This window comes from Oreochromis aureus, linkage group 6 (assembly GCF_013358895.1).
Source record: "Oreochromis aureus strain Israel breed Guangdong linkage group 6, ZZ_aureus, whole genome shotgun sequence".
Taxonomy (NCBI): domain Eukaryota; kingdom Metazoa; phylum Chordata; class Actinopteri; order Cichliformes; family Cichlidae; genus Oreochromis; species Oreochromis aureus.
This window is the reverse complement of record NC_052947.1, coordinates 12,699,778-12,723,094: the sequence shown is the minus strand read 5'-3', so window position 1 is coordinate 12,723,094 and position 23,317 is coordinate 12,699,778. Positions and strand designations below refer to the sequence as shown.

The window sequence follows — 23,317 nt, the reverse complement described above, 5'->3', positions numbered from 1 at the left end:
AGAGCATTTGCGGCTATTTGAATATACTGCTTACACCTGCCATCCCACGAGGGTATCTTTGGTTCCCTGTTTGTGTTTTTTAATCCTCTAAATTCATGAGGCTGCATCCAACCAGATGCCCAAGTGGAGAAAGGTAGAAGGAGAGAAAGCACAAAGCCTTTTTTGCTTTGGTGTATTTGTGCATACTATGTTGTGTAGAGATCAGGACAAAGAAGTCTTGGCAAAGTTTGACAGTAAACTTTATTGAATGAACAACCATGCTGACTGAACACGTCCACGATCACATCACAAACCCGGAATATCTCAGTCGGGGCCGTCGTCATAGCTCGAGGTTTGAAGCGAGGTGAAATTCAGTTCGCGAGCTGTGTGTATATATATATAATTTTTTTTTCCAACAATGCGACCTCGACTTCCAAAGTCACTTCTTGATATACGAGTGGAATGAAACGTAACAGAATATGGATGAGCTCAAAATGTCTGACTTCCTTCTTTTCTATCCGCGTCCCTGCTGTAGAGGCAGTTAATTTCCATCGTCGCGGTGATGAACACTCTTGTCTGTGACCTTTAGACTGGTGTTTGACAACCATGTACTGTGTCTAGTTATTAGCTCAGCGAGCTCTCATCATCTAGAAGTCATTCAAATTCAAACACAGACAGTACTTATTACCTTGTTGATGTGAGTCGCTGTTGTGTGCGTGTGTGTGTGTGTGTGCATGCGTGTGTATTTTTGCAAGTTTTGAAGTGTCCTTTAAAAACCTTCCTCCTTCATCTCTACTTTATTTGTTTTTTTCATTTTCATTTTTATTTATATCTTTTAGGTGTAAATCTATCCATCGCTCCGGATAACGTGAAACAGTGTGACATTATAGAGGACCTGGTGACCGTTGTTCCAGGTGTACAGCGCTCTCTCTCTGGGGTTGTAGTCCATCATGCTGATGTGGGAGTACTGGTTGTGGAAGGGAATGTCGGTGTATTCGTACGTGGAGGTGTTGGTGTGGTAGGCAAAGTGGACCTTTGCTCCGGCCAGATGAGAGTTGGTGACGTACAGGGTGCCGCAAATCATGAAAGCCTCCCCAGCACTCCGCTTAGGAAACCCCGTGTCCCAGCTGTGGAGGACTTCAAGCGAATGAGGGTCGAGGCGACTCACCTGGAGGCAGAGAGGACAGGGTTGGCAATGCCGTCTCACGCGTTTGTGAATAAGCTGAGGTAAATCTGCAGCTGCAGAAATGGTGAAATTTGTTGAAAGCGGCGTGTTTGTCGTAGATTGTACACGAGAGAGGACTTTTATTTTTTTGATTTCTAAAGGGCCTCACAGTACCACAGACCATCTGCATAAAAGATGGATGCAACCTCTGGGCTTGAAAAGAGAAGCCAAGGAGCCATAAACCTGTCTTCTTTCTGATGGAGGTAGATGAGAAAATGACCCTACATTTCAACTGATTCAGAAAACACTCCATCACTAGTTTCTGTCTTTACTGAAAACAGCACAATGTTCATTGGTACGTTATGATCCCATTCAGAGTAAAATAGATGACAAGGTTTGATTTAGGGCACAGCTACCTTGTAATTTACTACATATATAGTTGACAGACTATTAACCATTTACTGTTAGCTTGTTACTAATTGTCTCCCCAAAAACACAACTGTTGTGTTTTGTTAGGGGTGTTTTTGTGAGCGTGTGTGGCTTTTTTTTTCGATTTCTGTTGTTTGTTTTCATTGAATTTGCATTTTGCTTTATTCAGATTCCATTGCATATTGTGTGCTTTTTCTGGATGTTTCTATTTGCTGGTGTTTTCTTAACATCCAGTACCACACATAAGATCCTGGCTCTAACACATGAATTTGATATACAGCACAGCAGTGTCTTCTGTCTGTTTCAGTGTGCTAGTCATAACACTTAAATCAGTCAAAATTTGCTGTGTGGCAATGTGTCTCATGTGTCTCTGTGGAGGAAAGTTAGAGAAAACGGAGACAGACCATAATGTTTCCAGCGTTTGGGATGGAGGTGTAGACAGCCCAGAGTCCTGTCTCATCTGCCATGAGGTCGATGTCAGAGGATCCTCCCCAGCTGTAGGGGAAGGTGTTGTTGTATCCTGCACCGCTTAGGCTACGCTGGAGTAACACACTGCGAGAGCGGAAATGATACTGAACCTAGAAAGACACACATATGCACGTACATACACGTACAACATCTCATTTTAGTCGACTGTCAATCATCAGCATCAGCTGTTACTGATCGTGACCCAGTCTCGTACCAGGATGTTGCTCTGGTGCTTGTTGTAATAGAGAGACCCGTTGTAGACCACGTGGCCGGTTCCCGCCCAGGGGTGGGGTAACAGATGCTGCACAAAGTTCTGGCCTTTCGTGAAGTCCCCCATGGTCCTGTACTCTAACACGCGCCTGCCCTTATAGTAGCCATCCATCGACCACACCTGTTGGAGAGAAGGGAAAGGAGCGCAGATGGCTCATCTATAGCCAGGTCGTAAAATGAACTTCTGCTGAGCAATAAATTCTGTTACGCTTTCAGAGTGATCCATCATGGTCCCCCCCCCCCTCCTGCTGTCCAACAAACTGATTAGATCACGACATAATGTACTCAGACTGTCGCAGTTGGACGCTGCAAACCTCAAGTCCGTCAAATCAAATAAAAGCAAAGGCAACAGTTTGGTATCACCCAGGCCTCCAGGTGGGGAAGATAACAAACGCAGGTTCAGCAGGCCTGCCAAAGCTCTGGATTTGTCAGCATGCGGAAGCTGTGCGTGTGAGGCCACAGCAAGAGAGATGCTCAATATACAAAAGGTTATAGGGCTTTTCTTCAGCTGCTTTTCCTGCATCGCAAATAGCAAAAAGTGTATGCAAGTCAGTTTTCGGCAAAGGTTGCTCACCAGAAATAACAAAACTGCTTTTTGTCTGCCTCTATCTAGGGAACGCCTGCTTTCCCCCCCCATCATATTCCTATTTCAGGACTAGGAGGAAAATAATACCAGTAATGCATGACAGTGGAAGCAGTTTTGGCTATGCATTTCCACAGTTTATAACATTCCCGGAGATAATTAGCAGCAATAAATTCTGATTTATCCCAGGTATGGATGTTTGATGTCCACCTTTTTCCCACCTCCTCAATCAAGCTGACCTGAATTTGAATAACCGCCTGATGAAAAGTAAAAACCCCAATAATCTTAGTGTAATGAGAGGAGCTGTAAATATAGGACAGTGGAAGAAGTTGTGGGGAGGGAGTAGACGATGAAAAAGATCAGTGGCGAAACAAACGACCAGAGAAGAAATGGGATGGGTGGAAAATTGAGCGTCGGCAGCGTGGAGGATTAATTACCCGGGGAGGGGACGAGAGGTGAAGCAGATGAAAGAAAAGAGCAGAGAGCACTGGGAAGAGAGAGCATTGTTGGTGGAAAAGATGCTCGTTATCCCCCCCGCAAAGACTGAAAAGTACTGAGGCCAGATAAAAAAAAGGGGGGGTGGGGAGGGGGCAGATGAAAAGGAACCTTTTTGTTAAGAGGAAAAAAACCTCTCCTGCAGTAGAACAGCAATTTTTTTAAATTACAGTTAATTTGTAGCAGCAATATTTAAAGTTCACATTGAATTAGAGACATTCAGACAAAGGTAACTGATTGCCGTTATTTTGAGGGCCTTCAATAACAGAGTTTAATTGAGACTCGGCTAGTGGTTTGAAAAGACAATGAAGCAGAGTGATTGGCCTCTCCCGCTCCTTCCAGAGCGCTCTCTTCTCTCCTCCAAACACTGATGAAGCTTTCTCAGTTTTAATTCGCTTTTAAATAGGTTTCAAAGGAAGACGAGTCCCTTTGTTTATTGGCAGCTGTAATCTTCTCGTGTCTGAATGCACCATTTACTTTAAATAAACAAGCTCCAGATACTGATTATATAGCAAATGGTGTGCACGGAAAGTGACTCGGGATTTTGTTTTCTTCTTCTGCTTCTAGAGCTTACATCTAAGTTTTACAAATTAGTGAGCTATTTTCTTTCTGCTCCCCTCCCGGCTGGCCTACTCCCATACGCCCTTAAAGGATCAGTTGTATCCTATTACAGTATCCACATGCTGTGAAGTGATCCCTCCCCACTGTGACTACACTAAGGGGAAAGAATATCCACAGGTCCTGCTCTCTGCAAATATTCATTCGGGAGCACGTCTGACATTTCAAGTGGGTCTCTTCATACTGGCACTTACATGTTGGTTTACATTAGTGGGTTGGACCGCATTTACAGGGCATTTTTAGCATGTAACTGATGCACAGATACACTATTGCCAGTAAAGGCACCGGTCTCAGCATCAGGTGCAATTTAGGGTTCAACATCTCTCACAAGGATACTTAAACATGAGGAGCCAGAGGCCGAATAAACACTGCTGTGATCAGTGGACTGATACTACTCTGAAACTACTGCCAGTTAGCTTAGCTTACAGGTTTGTAGCTTCATACAGAGTAGGTTCTTGTATTTTTATTTCTTAAGAGGGAAACATATACAGTACTGTGCAGAAGTCACTCTCTTTTTTAAAATATTTTTCTAGGAAAATGGGAAATAGATACAAGGATTTATTGAAACATCTGAAAATATACATGGAAATACAGTCTGTAAATTTGCTATAGCCACTGCCTGAACTCGCATAGACAAACTCTCTTCTTTAAGTAGTCTTAGAATATTTCTTCAGGCTTGTTAAAGGACATTCAATGCTCTTTGGACTTTTGCTGCCTTTTGTTTTGTTCTGTATCAAGATGACCCCACACTGCCTTAATAATGTTGAGGTCTGAGCTCTGGGGAGACCAATCCATGACTGACAGTGTGTTCTCCTATTCAGGTATACTTTTAAAACCCTAGCAGTGTGTTTGGGATCATTGTGATGCTGAAAAATAAGTTATTGTGTGATTTGGCATACCTCAACCTTTTCTCCTGTTCCTTTCCTTAAAAATGGCTTCTTGATACCCAACCTTTCAGTGAGACCATTTCTGATGAGGTTTCAGTGAACAGTAGATGGATCAACTGAAGCACCAGATGCATCTTTCAGGTCCTGTGTCAGGTCACTGCTGGATAATTTCCTGTTTCTTAAGGATGTGAGTTACAGATACTGTTCATCTCCTGTCAATAGTTTTTAAGCCTGCTGATTCTTCATTTGTTGTCTGTTATGTGTAGACAGAACTCTGATTCACCCCTTGGGTGAAAAAGCATCCAGTGTCCCACAAATGTCTGGCTCCATGGAGGGAAAATACAAGGAAACAAGGGGTGGCTTGAGACATTAGCACAGTACTGGAAATACCAATACATTACTTACACTACTAATACTGATACATTACTTAAATTACTTATGCTATTTAAGTAAAGAGCCACTGATGCATTGCATATATAGGAAAACTAGACACAGGTAATTTGCAGAATGCTCCCATTGTTAAGCTCTTTACATCTTACCCTAACAAATATGAGCATATTTGCCAAAATGTCAGACTACTGCTTCACATTCAGCCCTAACTGTCTGACAAAAACACAGCTCCTATTTAACCTGATCAACCCTAACAAATCAAAGGCCTGCAAACAGAGGCCTACAGTAAATATCAGAGGGTCGTGAGCCTGGCTCATCTTTAACCATATCTCAAAATGTAATGTCATGTCAAGCACGCCTGAGCTTTGATGCAAACATAGTATTATATTCTAATGTTGTAATTTAATTCTGGGTTTAACAGGGAGGCGATGAAGAGAAGATAATCCAGGAGAAATGTGATCTCTTATTCTCGTCCCCTGTTAGTTTGCCTGCCGCTGCGTTTTCGATCACCGGAAGGCTTTTCGGGGAGCTTTAAAGATAACTGTAAACCATAGAAATACAAAACCGAAGCCTAGAAGTAACAAATGCATTGAATTTCACCATCGCTTACAGAGCATGTTCCTAAAAACCCTCACCAGAAGAGGATCTACTGTAGCATTCACACTGTTGTTTTCAGCAGGGTGAACCAGATCAACAACTACAATTCGAAGCTAATCGAAGAATTAACCCTGATTTAACCTACTGCTACTGGGGAATTATGCACTAAAACGCTTGACCTTTTCTTTTTCACTTCTTCTTCTTCTTCTGCTTTCTTTGGTTTCCCATTTTTCACCTTCACCATCACCTCCCCGGCTCCCCTATTAGTTGCTCTTTTGATCAGCCTTCACTGCCTCTTCTTCTTCTTCTTCTCTTTGTCTCGTCTCCTCCTTCTGTTCAGCCCTTGTTTCACTTCTTCTTCCCCTGCCTAACACCTCTTCAGCAACCGTCCTCATGCCCCCCTCCTCTCCCCACCCCGCTCCATTTGCTATGTCTCTCTCGCCCTTTCGCTCGTTCTCACACTATCAGCTGAGGCATCTTGACAGATCAGGGGATATCCACACCTCAGCAGCTGTTCTCAAATACAGCGACAGGTGTGTCCATGCGTGCGTGCGCGCACGTGCGAGTGTGTACCACGTGCATATACACACACACATGCACATTTGCGCGCTGATGAGATAATGAAGAATTCATAAATGCCAAAGTGGCACCCTGTAGTCATGGATACCAAAGGATGTATGAGAATGACTTTACTCATTTTGACTCACAGTGTGTGTGTGTGTGAGTGTGTGTGTGTGTCTTTTTGATAAAGAGAACAAAATTTTAAAAACAAACACATTAATTGGTCGGTGATGTTCTGTGATGTTCAATATGTGCACTATTATAAACAAAGCCTGAGAAAATATTATCAACATCATTGTTTGGATTTTTTTGTCTGTTTTTGATGAGATGGGAATAAAAAGCCGCCTGTTTTTTGGGAAATCGATTCAATAAGATGATTGTCCGTCAGTTGGCTGGTCTAATCATGAAGAATAACAGCTTTAACAACAAGAACACAATGGCTGTCAAAGTCACGTCATCTTCTCGGCTACACCCACACCACTCTTTTGTGCCTCGCTTAGGTTTGATTCTTTTTGTCATAACACAGCAGATGAAATTAATGCCAAAGCTGCTGTGTGCATGGAAAGGAAAGGAAAGGAAAGAAAACAGAATTTGCATCATTAGGGTGTTGAATTTGCATTTAAGAGTATTAATAAATCACGAATTTGTCAGACCGTGATTTTCCCTCCTCTGGAGCTTAAGTTTCACACTTTGTTTTCACTCCCTGATTAGTTTCATTTTCACTCCTTCATAATTTTGCAGTTAGTTTTAGAAGCCAAAAACTACAGAACCTGGTCACATTTACTAAAATTAAGTGGATAAAAGTGTTTCTTAAAGAGTAACCAGACAATTTAACAACACACAATATCTTGTTTGTAATTTTTCTTTAATAGAAGGTCTTTTTTATTACTACTTTAAAATTAAGGTTATTGCACATTTTCCTTTTTATAAATAGTTACAAAGTTAACTTTTAACTTTCAATTACCGCAACACAAAAAGAGAGAAGACTAAATCGAGTGGCAGACGTATGGAAACAAGGAAATGTCAGCTGTTCTACTGGCAGATTAATGGCTTCCTTATAAATTACAGTCAGTTATTATGCTAATGGAATTTATCATTACAAGTAAACTAGATTCAGTCACAGCCCATTACATATTATTATTCTGTTTCATGTGAGAAATGTCTGCCCAAATCAGTATGCTATGTTTACATATTAACCCACTTCCCACTTTATTAGGCACTGCTGTTCAGCTGTTCAGCTGTTCAGCCAATCACATGGCATTCCTTAAGAAATGTCAAAATGGTCAAGACGACCTGCTGAAGTTCAAAGTGAGCTTTAAAATGGATAAGAAAGGTGATTTAAGTGGACTGAATGTGGCAAGGCTGGTCTGAATATTTCAAAAGCCGATGAATCGGCTGGGATTTTCACATTTTGGAGGTAGAGTCAGAATTTGGGGTAAACAGCATGAAAGCATAGAAAGCATGCTGCTAAAGCTGCTTAACATGCATCCATATGTAAAAAGCATCAGTTGGCGTGTCATATAACCAAACTCAGAGGACACTCTGAGATGGCAGAGACTTCTACAGTACATCAGTATTTACTGTACTGGAAATGAAAACAGGCTGAACTTACTCAACAGTTTGAAAGCTCTGCTTTTTTGTTCACAACATGGGAGCAAATACGGAAGCTTTTTTGTGCCTGTGAACCAAGTGTGCAATTTTCATTCGAGTGAGTCATCTTGACTGGTTTTTAGTTCTCCTAAATGCATCCAAAGAGTCCATATGCAGCGTCACTCAGTAAAATGTATTCACCGTTTTATAGCTGCGCCCTTTCCAGCTGTGTACGGAGCAACTGTTTTATTTTGTTGTGCCAGTGCAGGAGTGGTTGTAAAATTCTAAATGCATTTTTTAGAGCCTGGCAAACACATGCAGAAATAATTACTTCTGTAAAAGGAAACAGCTCTGCAAATGTCTTGTGAGGGAGGAAATGTAAAGGACTTAATGATAAACATTACTGCATTTGTTCTACAAGGTTCCATAAGGCTAAGAGGGGGGAAAAAAACCATAAAAGTGATTGAAGCACTCTTTTGCTGACTTATTTAAAAACAATACAAATACAGAAAAAAATTGTGTATTTGTAAAAGTGCACTTCTTGTGCTTTCTCCACACTCTGATTCAGGATCATCACCTACTGTACAGCATGAAAAGACCAGAAAAAGCTTCCAGTTGTTGGGAAAGAGCTGCCACCCATAACTACACCAGTCACACCTGGAACTGGGAAACAGACAGCAATAACTGGGATACTGCTGCTGTGTATAGCGCCTTCTCATCACCAGGGAGACATTCTAATAGAGAACAGGCAAGGGTCACCATGGCGATATAAATCACACCTGGCAACTGGGAGACAGTCGCCTTGACAACTAGCTTAATATGCACTCCCTGAACAGAATGTGTGTGTGTGGGTGTGTGTGTGTGTGTGTGTGTGTGTGTGTGTGTGTGTGTGTGTGTGTGTGTGTGTGTGTGTGTGTGTGTGTGTAAAATGGGTGAAGCTCGCAGTGAGCGGAGACAGAGTGCACACAGGAGTCATGTTAGAAATGAGGGTGAAAGAAACTGAAAAATACATCAGCGAAAATACAGAAGCGGGCAACTTTATGACCACTTTCACCTGCCGTACTTGTCATGTGCCCACAAGAGCACATAGTCTTGTTTTGATGATTACATCAGTTCCCTTTACTCCATCTAAATCCAAACTTACAGTACATTTAAGCTCACACCGTGACTTCACACTAAAAATTCAATGATTAATTTCTTATGGGTGCATGTGTATTGAAACTTTAATATGACATTCATGTATGCCCTCACAACACGAATACTAACAAGTACATACACACATATTTGCATGCCTATCTTTGTGGGGACCCTTATGAATGTAACACCTAGCAGAGAAAACTTTTGACTTAAAAAAAAAAAAGACTGACCTGCTAAGAACTTAACCTAACATGATTTAACATCTAAATATATCTCCAGAACATTAGCGGGTGGACGGATGCCGCTGTGACAACTGCGCCAAGCGGCTCATGTGTGAGTTGGAGCAAATAAACACTGAAATGCAGGTGGTGTGAAAATGTCTCCTTTTTTGCGGTGCAGTAATTTAAGTTAAATCAGTGAAGCTCATAAATTGTTCAGCGGGGCTTAGAAAAGAAGAAACTGCAAATAGTTACATTTGAGAAATACTGGCCACTATGCTAGCATTGGCAACATGAAGGAGGCGAGATAGAGTCAGAGACTATTACATAAATAAACAAGAAGCACTCCAGGAGCACAAACCTCCATCAAGGCAGCTCGTTCTCTGGGCCGTATTTACTCTTAAAGAAATAGGATTTTATTTTGTATATATTCATAAAAAAAAAAACTTTTTAAATGTATTTTACGACATTTGTAGTGAAGGAAAAATCAGATAAGGGTAGCATGAAAGATTTGCACTTTGATTACACAAACAGTATGTGGGAGTAGGCGATGGATAACGAGTGTTGATTTGTAAATAACTTGAGCCTATTATATAATATTATACTACACCATATTTCACCATATTTGGATGCAAACTATGTGACAGAAGAATCCCCATATAGCAGTATCATTTCAACTGTTACCAATACAAACAAAGGCAAAAGCATTTTAGATACAATTTTAAAGATAAAAAACATTTTGTGAAAGATTGAAAGTTTGACCTTAAAGAAGAGGTCAGAGGTCCAAAGTAACATGATATCCAGAATCCAGATATATAATTCCCTATATGTCTCTATGCTGTCAATACAAACAACAGCAGTAAGAAGCATAGTTTTAATAAAAACAGCTCTATATAGCATTATTATCACTTTGACCTTCAGATCAATCTTTTGCCCTTGAAGAAGAGGTCAGAGGTCAAATTTGAGATGATATTTTATATTGTATATGTTGACAATACATGCTACACTTAGTTTCTAAGTTTCTAAGAATCACAGTTTCTACAGTATTGAGATTTTTTGTCCATTTTTGACCAATAAATCATTAAGTTGACCTTGCCGACCTTGGTGGATGTAAGCATGTGTGACCTCACTCTGCATTACTGCAAAGTTTTATGAGAATTCATTCAAAACTTTTCAAGCTATCATGTTTACAGAAAGAATGACTCCCACACGCACACGCACAGGCGGAGGTAACCAGTCACCAGTCTGAACCTCGGCCAGGAAATTGATTGGTGCATTTCCAACTAAAGAAGAAAGAAGAGGAATTTTGTACTACCAGAAGAGCTGCTTATATAAACCAGGAAACTATTAGCCAGTCATGTTGCCCACATGTGACAGCAGAGTTTCAACACTGCTCTTAGTTTACTGTTGTTCAGCTGCTCTGGTGGGTCGCCAAAGACATCACTCTGGATTGAGTAATGAATGAATCTGTAACATCATGAAATTTGCAGAGATTCAAATACCCAGCAGCAAACAAACAAACATCCCTCCAGCTACAACCATAAATAAATAAATGTAATTAATTAAATAATCTCAGAAATAGTGATAAACACACAATAAAAACAGGATACAACAAGATAAATGACAGCAGAAAGAAGTGAAATGTATGAGAGAGAGATGATGATTTAAGGGTTGAGGGCAGTCAGCATGGTGGTCAAAGTATAACCAAGTTATCAGACTTTTTAAAGCTGCATTTTTATGTTTCAGTGAAATTAAAGTAACATCTCAGTCCACTTTCATGTAAGTAAGGGGTTCTGTAAGAGTTACAAATATGGCTACTGAGTGGCGAGACTTGCTTCTAGAAGGACTTTCCCCAAGCCAGACCACCAAATGCTTCAATCCTAACCTAAACCTTATTCTAACCCCAACTGTAAACCTTTTTAAAAAAAATATATATAAATGGAACAAACTGAAGAAGAAAAAACAGAAAAAAGACAAAGCACACTATACACCTACCCTGCTGTCAGAGCTGGGAATCATGGCATCAGTCATCCAAGAGCCAAAGCGGGATCCCGAGGCTCTCACAGTGATGGGGTTGCTAACGGCAGTCAGACGACCACATCCTGTTAACAAATGATAAACGAACCATGTAAACTCTGAGGCGGAGATCCTCCATCCTAGATCTGTTGTTTATGCATAGAGCAGCCACATGGAGAAGATAATGCAGATGGAGCACCAGTTTGTGCTCATGTTACCCGGATTGGTTTGAGTAATGCTCGTCGTCAAGGTGACTTGGCCAGCTGGTTTATGAGCAGCCATCACCTGCCACCAGTCTTAACTCACTTCAGCAATGCTTCATAAAAACTTGAAAATGTGTTTACGCCCCCAAGCGTGAGCTGTGAAAAAGCAGTTTCTATTTCTCCAAAAGATAACACAGAAGTGTACATTTGGGTGATTTAGTCATTTAGATCAATAACTTTAAGACTACTGCCCACTCACAGTGATACCCCATGTACATTACTACAACTATAAAACACTGTCTTTAGGTTTGAAAAGTGTAGTTGGTTTTTTCACTGAGAGTTTTAATACAGTCTTTTCAGCCACCTGAATTAACATCAGTTATAATGGATCTCAACAGAGACAGCTATTTAGATCAAACCCAATGTCAAAACGTTCCCGGAAAAATCACAACGCACTTCTACATCAACATCCACTTGTATGCTTTCCACAAACAGGCTTATTGTGTCCCGGCTTTTCAATTTTCATCAAAATGGGCCTAAATAAGCGCACTTCTGTTTCTGTCCCCATGTTAGACTTTGTTGTTAGAGCACTCTCTGCTGCTCTTAAAGCAATACTTTGACATTTTGTGGAAAATATTTATTCACTGCCCATTGGAGCGTTAGATGAGAAAATCAATACCACTCTTATGTCTGTCCAGTAAAAATGAAGCGACTGCCAGCAGCCTAGCTTAGCACAAAGAGGAAACCGGGAATGTCCATCTGTTTCCCCATAGCTGTCTCCGCATGTTACTACCCGATGGCTATCTGCCTTATTGTTTTTTACTGAACAAACACCCTCAACTCTTACCAAGTAAATAAAATAAGAATCCTTCCTAAAATCTCTTTAATCCTAAACTATAGTTATACTTCACTATAGCTATTCCATGTGCTCGTCTGCAAAAGCTGCACATATCCCAACCCGAAAAAGCTTGCAACAGACACATTGCCGCTTTGCCTCTCTAAAATGTGAAATGTACATGCATGCAGAAGTTGCAGTAACAGCAGAGGAAAATATTTTATTTCAAGCCAACATGAAAATTGTGAAAGTGCTTAAACAGACTTTATTAACACCTTTGCATGTATATACACATTAGCCGCCTAGCTTAATCTGTTCTGCCGATTAAGGACCCTGGAATGTACTTAATACATTTGTTTGGCTTAAATATATTATTTTCCCCTGCTGGTAATGGAATTTCTGCACGCGGTAAAGTCCATTTCATGTTTTGGAGAGGCAAATCGTGGAATGGACACAGTGGACTGGCATGTCTATTACACGTTTTGCCATGATACTGGGTTGCATGTCCAGTTTGTACTCCCCTGCTTCCCTTTGTTCCTTTGCCAATTGGTCCTGTTCCAAGTCAGCTAGGCCAACTTCTTAATTTGTATTCCCAATGTCATCTTTTTCAAGCTCAGATTTTCCTTATGTATGTAAGCATCTTTCCCTAAATGTCCTGTTTAGTGAAGTCTTGACCCACTATTGTGCGTCATCGCATGAGCCAAAGTGTTAAAAACGACACCACCAAGGGCTTTGGATGAAACCACTGTGAGACCTTGCCCCACCCTATCATGTGAACTACTGAGGTCACCTGATGCAAAGAAACCCTGCTAGAAGTTAAATACCTCAGAGTCTCCACATTTTGGTTTTAGAACTGAGGAACTCTCTTGGATGAGAGGTGAAACATTTTCAACAAATATTAAGAAGTCCAGTCACTTTTTAAAAAAGTTCTTAAGACTGCCATGACCTCGATGACTGAGAACCTACACAGATTCATTTAGTGTAAGTGATCTAGTTGGGTATATCCTAGTTTGGTAGGCCTGACTTTGCAAATTGTGTACTAACCTGATGAGACTTATTATCTGTTACACTCCTTCCTCACTCCCTGTGGTAAATTTGCACGTTTTTAAACTTCACTCCCCTCCATTATTCTTCCTGAACGTTCTTCTTGTTTATAATACAGTTTTTTTTATAGAGCCATTTTTGCAGACTGATGAATCGTTGTTATAAATAAATCTTTGAGTGTGTAAACCTGCGGAGTGCTCCTTTAAGCTGCTTCCACCCCCCGCACGTTCACGGTTTTCGCTTTCATGTTCAAATTGCAAACGCATGAGTTACTTTCAAAGGCAGCACAAGTCATATTTTGTTATTGCTTTCTTCCCAGCACGTACCCAGTTTATTCATGCAGCTGTGCAGCCTGGTCTCCAGCAACAGGACCCTCTGCTGAAGCTCCTCGTAGTCGTATGCTCCAATCTCTTCCTGGATAGCTGTCAGGACGATCGACAGGTTAAGCAGCTCCATCCGCAAGGTGGCCAGCGTCTGTAGATCCAGTCTGTACTGCTCCACCACTGACAACAGGGGCCGTAGCTGAGACATCTGACCCTTTAACTCCTGTGAACGAGTTAAAGAAAGTGAGAGAGGGCATTTGCAGTCATTATTTTTCTCTTTCAGTTGCTGTAGTTCGGTGTAGTGCCACCCTCTGAGGCACACTTGAGGCAGTTTATGTCCCGGACTGGTCAGGGTGCCCCGTGAGGGTGACCCTCATCCCAGCGTGTGTAACAGGGTTAGTGGTTTGTTTCTCATTACGCTCCTTGTCATCCTTAATCTCCCGTTGTGCTGCCTGCCACCTGTGAATGTTTCAAATGAATCTGTTCAACTGTCCCTTTTGTTTACTCGTCGATGCTGAAAGCTGAGCACATGTTTCAGCCAAGCCTTGCGTCACATGGCAGCCCCCTGGTGTACCTGTTGCTGATAAACTTGTTGGTAGGAGACAAATGAAATGAACTGAAACACGTAAAGCTCTCTTTTCCTTTGCGTTTGGTTCAGAGGAATATTTACTTTGCTTCCTTAATTCTTTCTGCACATTTGGCAGCTGAGATGCTGCACATCATATTTCATTTCTGCCTCTGTCGCCGCATCTCTTTGCTCTCTCCGAGGAACAGACGTGAGCGAGGGAAGCGGAGAACCACGTTAACCGAATGGAAAGCGCCCCCAGAACATGCTAGAGGGACTGCGCAATCCATCTGGCCTGAGAACGCTTCACAGTCCCACAGGAGGTGATGGAAGATGTGCTGGAAGAGAGTACGTCTGGGCAAGTCTTTTCTGGCAACGTGACCCAAATAAGCAGCATAAAATGGATGGAGGAAATCTCTCATTTTAAAAAAATGCACTCTGGATCATTTCAAGCCAGAAAGGCCCTTGTTTCCCCTCTAATCAGCTTAAATGAAGATCAATAAAAATATGGATAGCATATGAAACAATTGTGCTTGCAGAAAGAGGGACAATACATTTTTATTTGCTACTTTTATATCTCTGCTTTTAGCCTTGATACTTAGATCTATCTTCTGTTTCAGCTTGCTGAATAAAGAGCTGGATTTGATATGGAAAAGAGAGAAGGATAAAGAGAAGTGTCAAAAGCGAAGACAAAAATGTTATCATCTTCTTAGTACTCTGCACCCCCGCACACAAACACAACAACATATCCAGGAAACAGTCAGCAGTTGGCAGTCAGTCAAACACTTTATGTATCTAATCCCTCCCCTGCTGTCTTGAAATCGCGACCTGAATACTTTTCCAACATCACTACGACGCATTTTTCCAATTTTTACATGTCACAAGAGCACAGCGTGAAAACTCTGTAATTCCGAGCAGCTTCAGCTCACTACATCATCACCGCTGATTGATATTGGCAGTGTTCTTTGCATATAATTGCAAGTTGATTAAATATTCATTAAAACCCCAATTTTGACAAAATGCCAAAGGTGCCATGGTTTGTTAGACAACGAACCACTTTACCTGGCTAATCCCTCCCCTGCCACGTCTCCGCCTTCATCTCGATTTCTCTAATCTCTCCCTTCCTGATTCACACTTTTATCTCTCCTCCAGTCTCTGCTTAACCTTTACTTTCCCTCTTACTTCTCCTTGCACAGTCCTCTCATGTCCTCCCTCCCACCAAGAAACATTTAGGTGCAATAAGGCTTCCTTTCCTGTCTCTTTTCTCCTCTTTCCTCCACCATCTCTCTCTGTTTATGACTCCCGTTTGACATCCCATTCTCCACTCCCACCCTCCACCCTTGTTTCCTTCCTCCATGGGTTAAAAATACTGTTTAGTTATTGATAAACTTACTGAAGTTCCACATAAATATTCAGGAGTCTTTCCTCTCAGTGCAAAGGCAAAAGCTTATGACTGTGAAAACCCCCCAGGAGCAACAATCATATGCACACACACACACACACACACACACACACACATGTGCACACACACGCACACACACGCATATGCATAAACCAACTATATAAAAACTTAAAAACAGACCCCCCCCAGTTGTTAAGATATGCTCGGCAAGAGATGAAAGGCAGAATGGATTTATGGGGAGGCGGTAATATGCCCTATTGGGGTAAGTAAGGGTTAGTGTGTGTGTGTGTGTGTGTGTGTGTGTGTGTGTGTGTGTGTGTGTGTGTGTGTACTTCTACTGCTTTTTATGAGCAGGCAAAAAAACATCTGTGTATACAGTCACAGTGTGGAGCTTGCGTCCCTTTTTGCAGACAAAGTCCGCATGAATTAAATATTTTTAATTCTTAATTATTAATGACTTTTAATATGAAGACTTGGTTTGGGGTTATGGTGAAGATTACAGTCGGACAAGATGGTTTCTGAGGGTTATTTCTTGTACACACTAAAAACAAAACTATTCTTCGTGGGACCACAGAATATTAAATGTATATTTCATAAATCCATGATAAGACAAACTAACCAATGAAGGACTGTGAAGTACTGCATGTTTTGTCCTGTTTCCTCCAATCACCCCCAACCAGTCACGACAGACGGATCCTAAAGCCTATTAAAAGGGAGTTTTTCCTTCCCCCTGTTGCCAAGCACTTGTTCATTGAGGGTCGCCTTAATGTTGAGGTTTCTCTTTACTTTACAATATTAAATGCTTTGAGGCAACTGTTGTTGTGATTTGGCATTATAAAAATAAAATAGAACTGAATTTATTGAAAAGATTCACTTGTAAATTTGGAATTACTGACATTGACAAGACGAGCAAGCAAATATATCACAAATATAAGCTGAGATATCAAGCTTCACAATACATACTGAACTGGGATGGCAGTCTTTCAATCAGCTATCACCTTCTGAATTTAGGTTACACTTCCTGAGGCTTACACATACACACATATGTGTGTGCATATTTGTCTAAGTTCACCTCTCAGTTGGAGAGCATGGTGAAAAAGCATTTACCTTTCCAATAGTAGATTATCAGTTTTAATCCGAATTAGCACAGGCCTTACCTCATTAGCCACTCGAACAGGACAATAGACGTGTTTTCAGTTGAATTAGTCACTGAACACACAATTAGATCAGTGATCCTAAATTTCACTGAATCAAGCTGATACAACAGTTCACTGCTTAGTTGAGTCAAAAAGGCTTCTTCAAATTTACACAGCTTTCCTTTTCTTTTCCAGTGTAAATATGCTGTGTTTAAAAAGTTTTCTTTAAATAAACACAAATAAAAATGGATAATAATCTTAAATTCTGCAAACTTAAGCTGAGTGCAGATAAATGCCCTTCCAGCTGCTTGCCTCATTGTTCGTTGTTCTTTATTTACATTTTGTTATAAAATCTAAATGTAATAAAATCCAAAAGGTCTCCAAGATTAGAATGTAGGTTAATGCCATTCCCTGTGTTTAAATATTCTGCATTCATTCATCTACTAAGTATACCTTTAAGGTACTATGACTGTAAATGGCTGTATTTCAGTAGAGTAAAAGTAGAGGGTCTAAAGATGACAACAACTGAGGCCACGAGGTGTGCTCAGTTTTCTGGAACTCCGTCCATAACAAAACAAAAATAACCTGATTTATATTTGGCTGCTATCCTCCATCAGGTTGTCTTTTTTTGTCAAGAGCTGTGAGCCTCAGAGCACTCCCGGGAAGTCCTGCTCTGACTATTTGCGATGCATGCTTTGTCCCCTCCACTGTGTCAAAAAGGTGACATTTTGTTTCATTTTCAGGAAGAGGATGCGGAAGCAAGGAGCCAAATTTGTGCTGCGTGCCAAAGTCAAGGTGTTTGCACGAATGCTGTTTTGCAGACGTTACAGCAGAACTTGACAGTTTGGCCCCGTGATCTAATTTACTGTGCATAATGTGTGCTGTGTGTGACACCTCAAAATGACTGTCGAATTACAATGTTTACTTTGGATCTGGTATCGTTTTTATCTGAGGTTTAACCATTTTCTATTTGACATTTATGTCACCTTTCTTTTAAGCATTTTTTTCCTCCCATGTTACCTTTTCAAAGCTGGAAGTGAGGTAATTTGATAGAAAGAGCAAATAATTCAAGTGTTTGGCTGTGAAAATACTCATTATCTTTAATAGAAGTCTACTTCTGTGAATAGTAGCACTGATCAACTATTTTTAAGATTGACTGGTTTTATATCAGTTTATTAAATTTATATACATGGTCCAATTAACTGAAATAGTATAAGTTCCTGGTGAACTTCCTGGCTCTTGTTCAATGGATAAGAGCCAGGATTGTTCTCATTGTGTTTTAAGATATAAACCTTTAATGTTATTAACTTATGTACATTTTTATTGTTCGTTGTCATTAGTTAGTTAGTTATTGTTATTTTCAAGCTTGTTGTATTAGTTTATCTCTGTTCACTGTAATATAGGGCTGTTATTTGTGTGTGTGAATATGGGATTGTGCAGTATTATGACAGCTTTTTCATTATTTTACAGTGCATTTGAGAACCGTGTGAATTGAAATTAGCACTGGATCATGCCAGAGGATGGCCGTGTTTGCAAAGCTGCATCTAGACAAGACTTATGGAACAATGTCTATTGGACAGACAAGAACAAAGTCGAGATGTTTGGCCATATTGGAGTGTGGTATATGAAGAAAACCACAAAAAGAGAGCTGTGCATAAAAACAAATACCTGCATATCTAAATAAATGAAAACAACAGTGTAAAGAACACCGGTGACATGCTGATAAATGACACTTGAGGCATCGAGGTGAAAGTTATCTTCAGTTGCAAGCATCTTGGTGTGATCAATAACAAGTTGGACTGGAAGAACCATATGGAGGCGGGGTACAGTAAGAGACAAAGACAAAGGCTGAGGCCATTCCACTCCTGCTGTGCAGTGTGGACAATATGATAGTGGCCAGTGCTTTGTTTTTGCTGTGGCCTGCTGGGGTGAAGGAGACCGCACAGCAGACAGGAACAGAGAAGACAAACTTATTAAGAAGGCTCTGTGGTCAGGTCTGAGCTTGAAACAGTCCAGCACTGTTGTGGCAGAGAGAAGAATGCTCTTAAAGCTGACACGAGTTATGATCCCCACACACCCACGCCATGCCCAGGAGGTTATCACCAGTAGCACCTTCAGTCAGAGCGCTCCAGGAAGTCCTTTAAACCGACCACTTTATAGCAGCTGTTTAATGCACAATCATATGATTTTTAACCACATTTCCATATTTCAAATGTGTTGGCGGTTTTATTTGTTACTTTTATCTGTCTTTCTAAAGTCACACAAGAAAATAATTAGTTTTTCACATAACTTTTCATTCTTAAAATCCATTTACATCCGTTTCTGATCAACTTAATATAGATTTAAAAAAGCTGTTAAAGCGGCAGATAAACAAACCTTAATTGTGGAAATGGTTTTCGCCTATCTTTCCTGTGAGATGAAAGTCCTTAAATCACTGCTTAAAGTTACATCCATGTGTAAACAGTGTGCTGGGTTATGCTAGGCTTCCACTTCAGTGTCATTAAGCTGCCAAATGAAGCCGTTTCACAGCTGATTTAACTGTTTAGATCATTCAACTCTCCCTCCTGAGATCCATGGCCTGTCATTCTCTGTAGCTCTTGAAATAATCTTTCACTAGCCCCCCCCCCACATTTTGTTGTTGGCACAGACGCCTGCCAGTGGCATCGTGGCAGAAAACACCAAGCCTAATGAGATTAGTACTCCTAATTTAGGAAGTGAAATACATTCAGATTTCCCTCAGTAAAAGGCAATACTTATCCAGGAAGGCAATCTTATCTTCTCTCTCCTGCAAATTTAAAGTACCAAGGAAGAAACTATAAAAGAAAAATGCAGAAAAAATGTTCTGTGCTTTTGTGTGTCAATATTATTCTAATCTGGTCATTAATATTAAAATTCAGCCTCTTTCCAGACAGATTTTTTTTTTTTATGACAGCTTGAAGCCTTAATGTGTGCAGTGATGCTGCAGTTTTACTGGCACCTTCAGAAAAAAGGCTGTGCGACACTTTAACACAGCAGACATGAAGCCAGCAAATTGACAGCTTCAAGACAAGTTTTGTCCCCTTGATGAAAGACGCTCGCGTGTCTGAGAGCAGGCAAGAAACTTCAGCTTGGCATGCGTGAAATCAATGTTTTCACACCAAAGGTTATATGTTCCCTGCAGCGACTGTCTGCATTATATGCGACTTGATGTGTATGTGTGTGTCTGTTTGTGTGTGTGTTTCTGTGTGCGTGTTTACCTGCAGGCTCCTAGCTGTCAGAGTGCGGGGATTGGCCACATAAGTGTGTAACCGTCCATCCACTCCTCTCAGCAGTGGCTCAGAGTCTCGAACATATTGCAGGTCTCTGGATGTCCGCAGGTCAACCACCTCCATGGACTGACTCACGTTCTGGACCTGATGTACACACACACACACACACACACACTGCTGATACCATCAGTGATTACTGTTTGTCCCTTCCATTAATATTTATGATTGGCTTTGGCTGCTGTCTGATTACTGGCACCTGTTATTTGTTTCCAAACACCTGTTGTTTGCCTACAAATATGGCTGCGTGGTGGTATGATGAAAAACAAAGGGCTAGTTCACTGAATTTTTAACCCCCCACGGTAACTAGCATAGCAAAGACAAAAAAAGTTGTTGCACGCTGGTTTGAATGTTAATGTTAAACCAACAAAACAAATGCTATATTTCAATAATCATTTACTTATTATTTTATATTATTTTTTATATTTTATAATGTCTGTAGCACAGACAGCAGAAAAGATTCCAGGTCTGAAAAGTAAAAACAATGCTTTTTAATGGCCAACAGATGGGGCACAAAGTCCTATGGAAGTCTATGGAAAACATAATGTATAAAAATTAGATCAATTTTTAAATGTTGGTAATTCTATGTTTCAGAAAGAAGTATTATCTGGAGTATGCTCATTAGCTAACGACTTGTAAATGACAATCAATGAGCGTTTGACCCTTCTACCACACAAAATGATCCCTATGAGCAACGCCTGCTTCAGTCAGAGGAGTTATCAGATGATGATGGTAAATTGGTCTCTTTAGAGACCCTATAAACACAACAGCAAATAGAATAACAGATTTTTTCTATAGAAGATCATTAACTTGGTTATTTATGTATTTAGCTAATCATTTAAAATAAACATTTTAATCTGCGTTCATAATTTTACAGCTGAGTGTGCTCTCAGTGCTGCTATTTATTTCTAAAGTGGTTGCTGCATATTAGAGTTCTGAGAATTTAAAACTGATAAATTTAAACATTATAGCTTACTGTCCCAGAGCCTAATAAACTGAGTGGAAAGATGTGATAAAGGTGTGGAAATTGCTTCAGTTTACTGGTTACTCAAAGTAAAATTAATTTTATTGATTGAATAGATATACTTGAAGTGTGCGCTGCGTTCTCATCGCTGCAATTCTACCCGTGTAAAACTGACTAAGTGAATTTAAATCAAGTATAAAAGCATTTATACACTTTTTGCATCACCAAATCAATACATGCACATTTTAATGACAATGCAGCCCACAGTCTGAGCTATTTTAACCTACACCATGGCTTCTTTCCTGACATTAGTAAGGTTTACAACTACTTACACAAATACTCCATTTTCTAAGCAGATAATATATACTGCTCTGAAAACATGCTGTAAATGAAAGAACCTGCTCCTGACCAGGTCATGTGTTCAATGTAAGTTACCATGGTGAATTAGCTAGGTAAAAAGTGAGCCATTTTCACGACACAGAGCACTCTGATGTTAAGCCTGCTAGCTCAGTAATCTTACTTTGTAGTACCCACCCCTGGTGATGCACTGCCATCTAGGTCTACTCCTTTGTGGATCTAGTAGTGACACGGGCCACCAACCAAGACGGAGGAGGCAGCAGGAGGAAGACATGCTGTCAGAACTGATAGTGATGCCAATGTTAGCTAACAACTGCAGATGTTTTCAGACACTGATGTTACACATGTTCAGGCATTCATTGGTGATTGTTTAAAATTTTCATTTTCACTGAAGAAGAATATCATAGCTGTTATTGGGTACTTCAATATAGCTTGCTGTGTTCAACTTGAGACAACACTACCCTGTCAAAATTCATGCACTATGCTAGAGGTTTCTCGGGTGATGTCATGTGCATATTCCTCAAGAGCCGTCCACCAAAACAGACATGATACAACCACCGGTTGTGAAGTGAAAAAATGTGTATTCACCAACTGGTTGCCAAGTGGTTTCTGGAAGTTGCTGACAATCTCTAGGAGAAATCAGTTGTAAATAAAGGGTTGCAACACAAAGCTCTTTCCAATTGTTCTGGTCGTTAGCAGGCTGCCACAGTCACGTGTAGCTTGCATGGAAGATTGAAATTACTTTCAAGCAGTAGTGAAACTGTGAAAAGTGCAACACAAACTGTAAATGGTCGCCTTCAATCTACAAGTTGTGGCACGGTGCTGTTTCCAACACATTTCAAGGGCAGAGTTTTTACTCTGAATACAACCGGTCTCCATTTACAGTTTGTGTCGCACTTTTCACAGTTTTACTACCTCTCAGAAAGTAGCTAGCAAGTGTTTGCTAACATGCCAGCAACTTCCACACAAACTACTGGTGACCACAGCAATCTGTTGGCGACAAAGGCAATCACAAGAAGGTTTTCACCAACAGGCCAGAGTATAAACATTTTTTGCTAGCAACCGGTGGTTCCAAAAGGGTAACTAACCAGTCTCTGGCACTGTGTGGATGGGGCTTTATCACCTGACCCTACCTTTGATATATAATTGGTTAATGGTGATGGGACTCCAAAACTCCAAAGTACAGGGAGTGCAGAATTATTAGGCAAGTTGTATTTTTGAGGAATAATTTTATTATTAAACAACCATGTTCTCAATGAACCCAAAAAACTCATTAATATCAAAGCTGAATGTTTTTGGAAGTAGTTTTTAGTTTGTTTTTAGTTTTAGCTATTTTAGGGGATATCTGTGTGTGCAGGTGACTATTACTGTGCATAATTATTAGGCAACTTAAAAAAAACAAATATATACCCATTTCAATGATTTATTTTTACCAGTGAAACCAATATAACATCTCCACATTCACAAATATACATTTCTGACATTCAAAAACAAAACCAAAACAAATCAGCGACCAATATAGCCACCTTTCTTTGCAAGGACACTCAAAAGCCTGCCATCCATGGATTCTGTCAGTGTTTTGATCTGTTCACCATCAACATTGCGTGCAGCAGCAACCACAGCCTCCCAGACACTGTTCAGAGAGGTGTACTGTTTTCCCTCCTTGTAAATCTCACATTTGATGATGGACCACAGGTTCTCAATGGGGTTCAGATCAGGTGAACAAGGAGGCCATGTCATTAGTTTTTCTTCTTTTATACCCTTTCTTGCCAGCCACGCT

The 23,317-nt window shown here is 40.5% G+C and overlaps 1 protein-coding gene across 3 annotated transcripts in view; it reads right to left on the bottom strand.

The window, feature by feature from the left end:
* Nucleotides 1-233: 233 nt before the first annotated feature.
* The window catches only part of LOC116323529 (noelin-2), a 39,417-nt gene continuing 16,333 nt past the window's right edge, over nt 234-23,317 (bottom strand). For 2 of the 3 annotated variants that reach the window (XM_039613110.1, XM_031743879.2), the window contains exons 3-8: nt 20,148-20,303; nt 13,812-14,031; nt 11,383-11,489; nt 2,256-2,432; nt 1,978-2,151; nt 234-1,147 (exon numbers count right to left, since the gene is read on the bottom strand). In XM_039613110.1, coding sequence (XP_039469044.1) covers nt 827-1,147; nt 1,978-2,151; nt 2,256-2,432; nt 11,383-11,489; nt 13,812-14,031; nt 20,148-20,282 — 1,134 coding nt within the window. In that variant the 5' untranslated portion in view covers nt 20,283-20,303 and the 3' untranslated portion in view covers nt 234-826. Of the gene's footprint in view, nt 1,148-1,977; nt 2,152-2,255; nt 2,433-11,382; nt 11,490-13,811; nt 14,032-20,147; nt 20,304-21,714; nt 21,757-23,317 lie in introns of all 3 variants that reach the window. The other variant, XM_039613109.1, reaches the window with a different exon arrangement.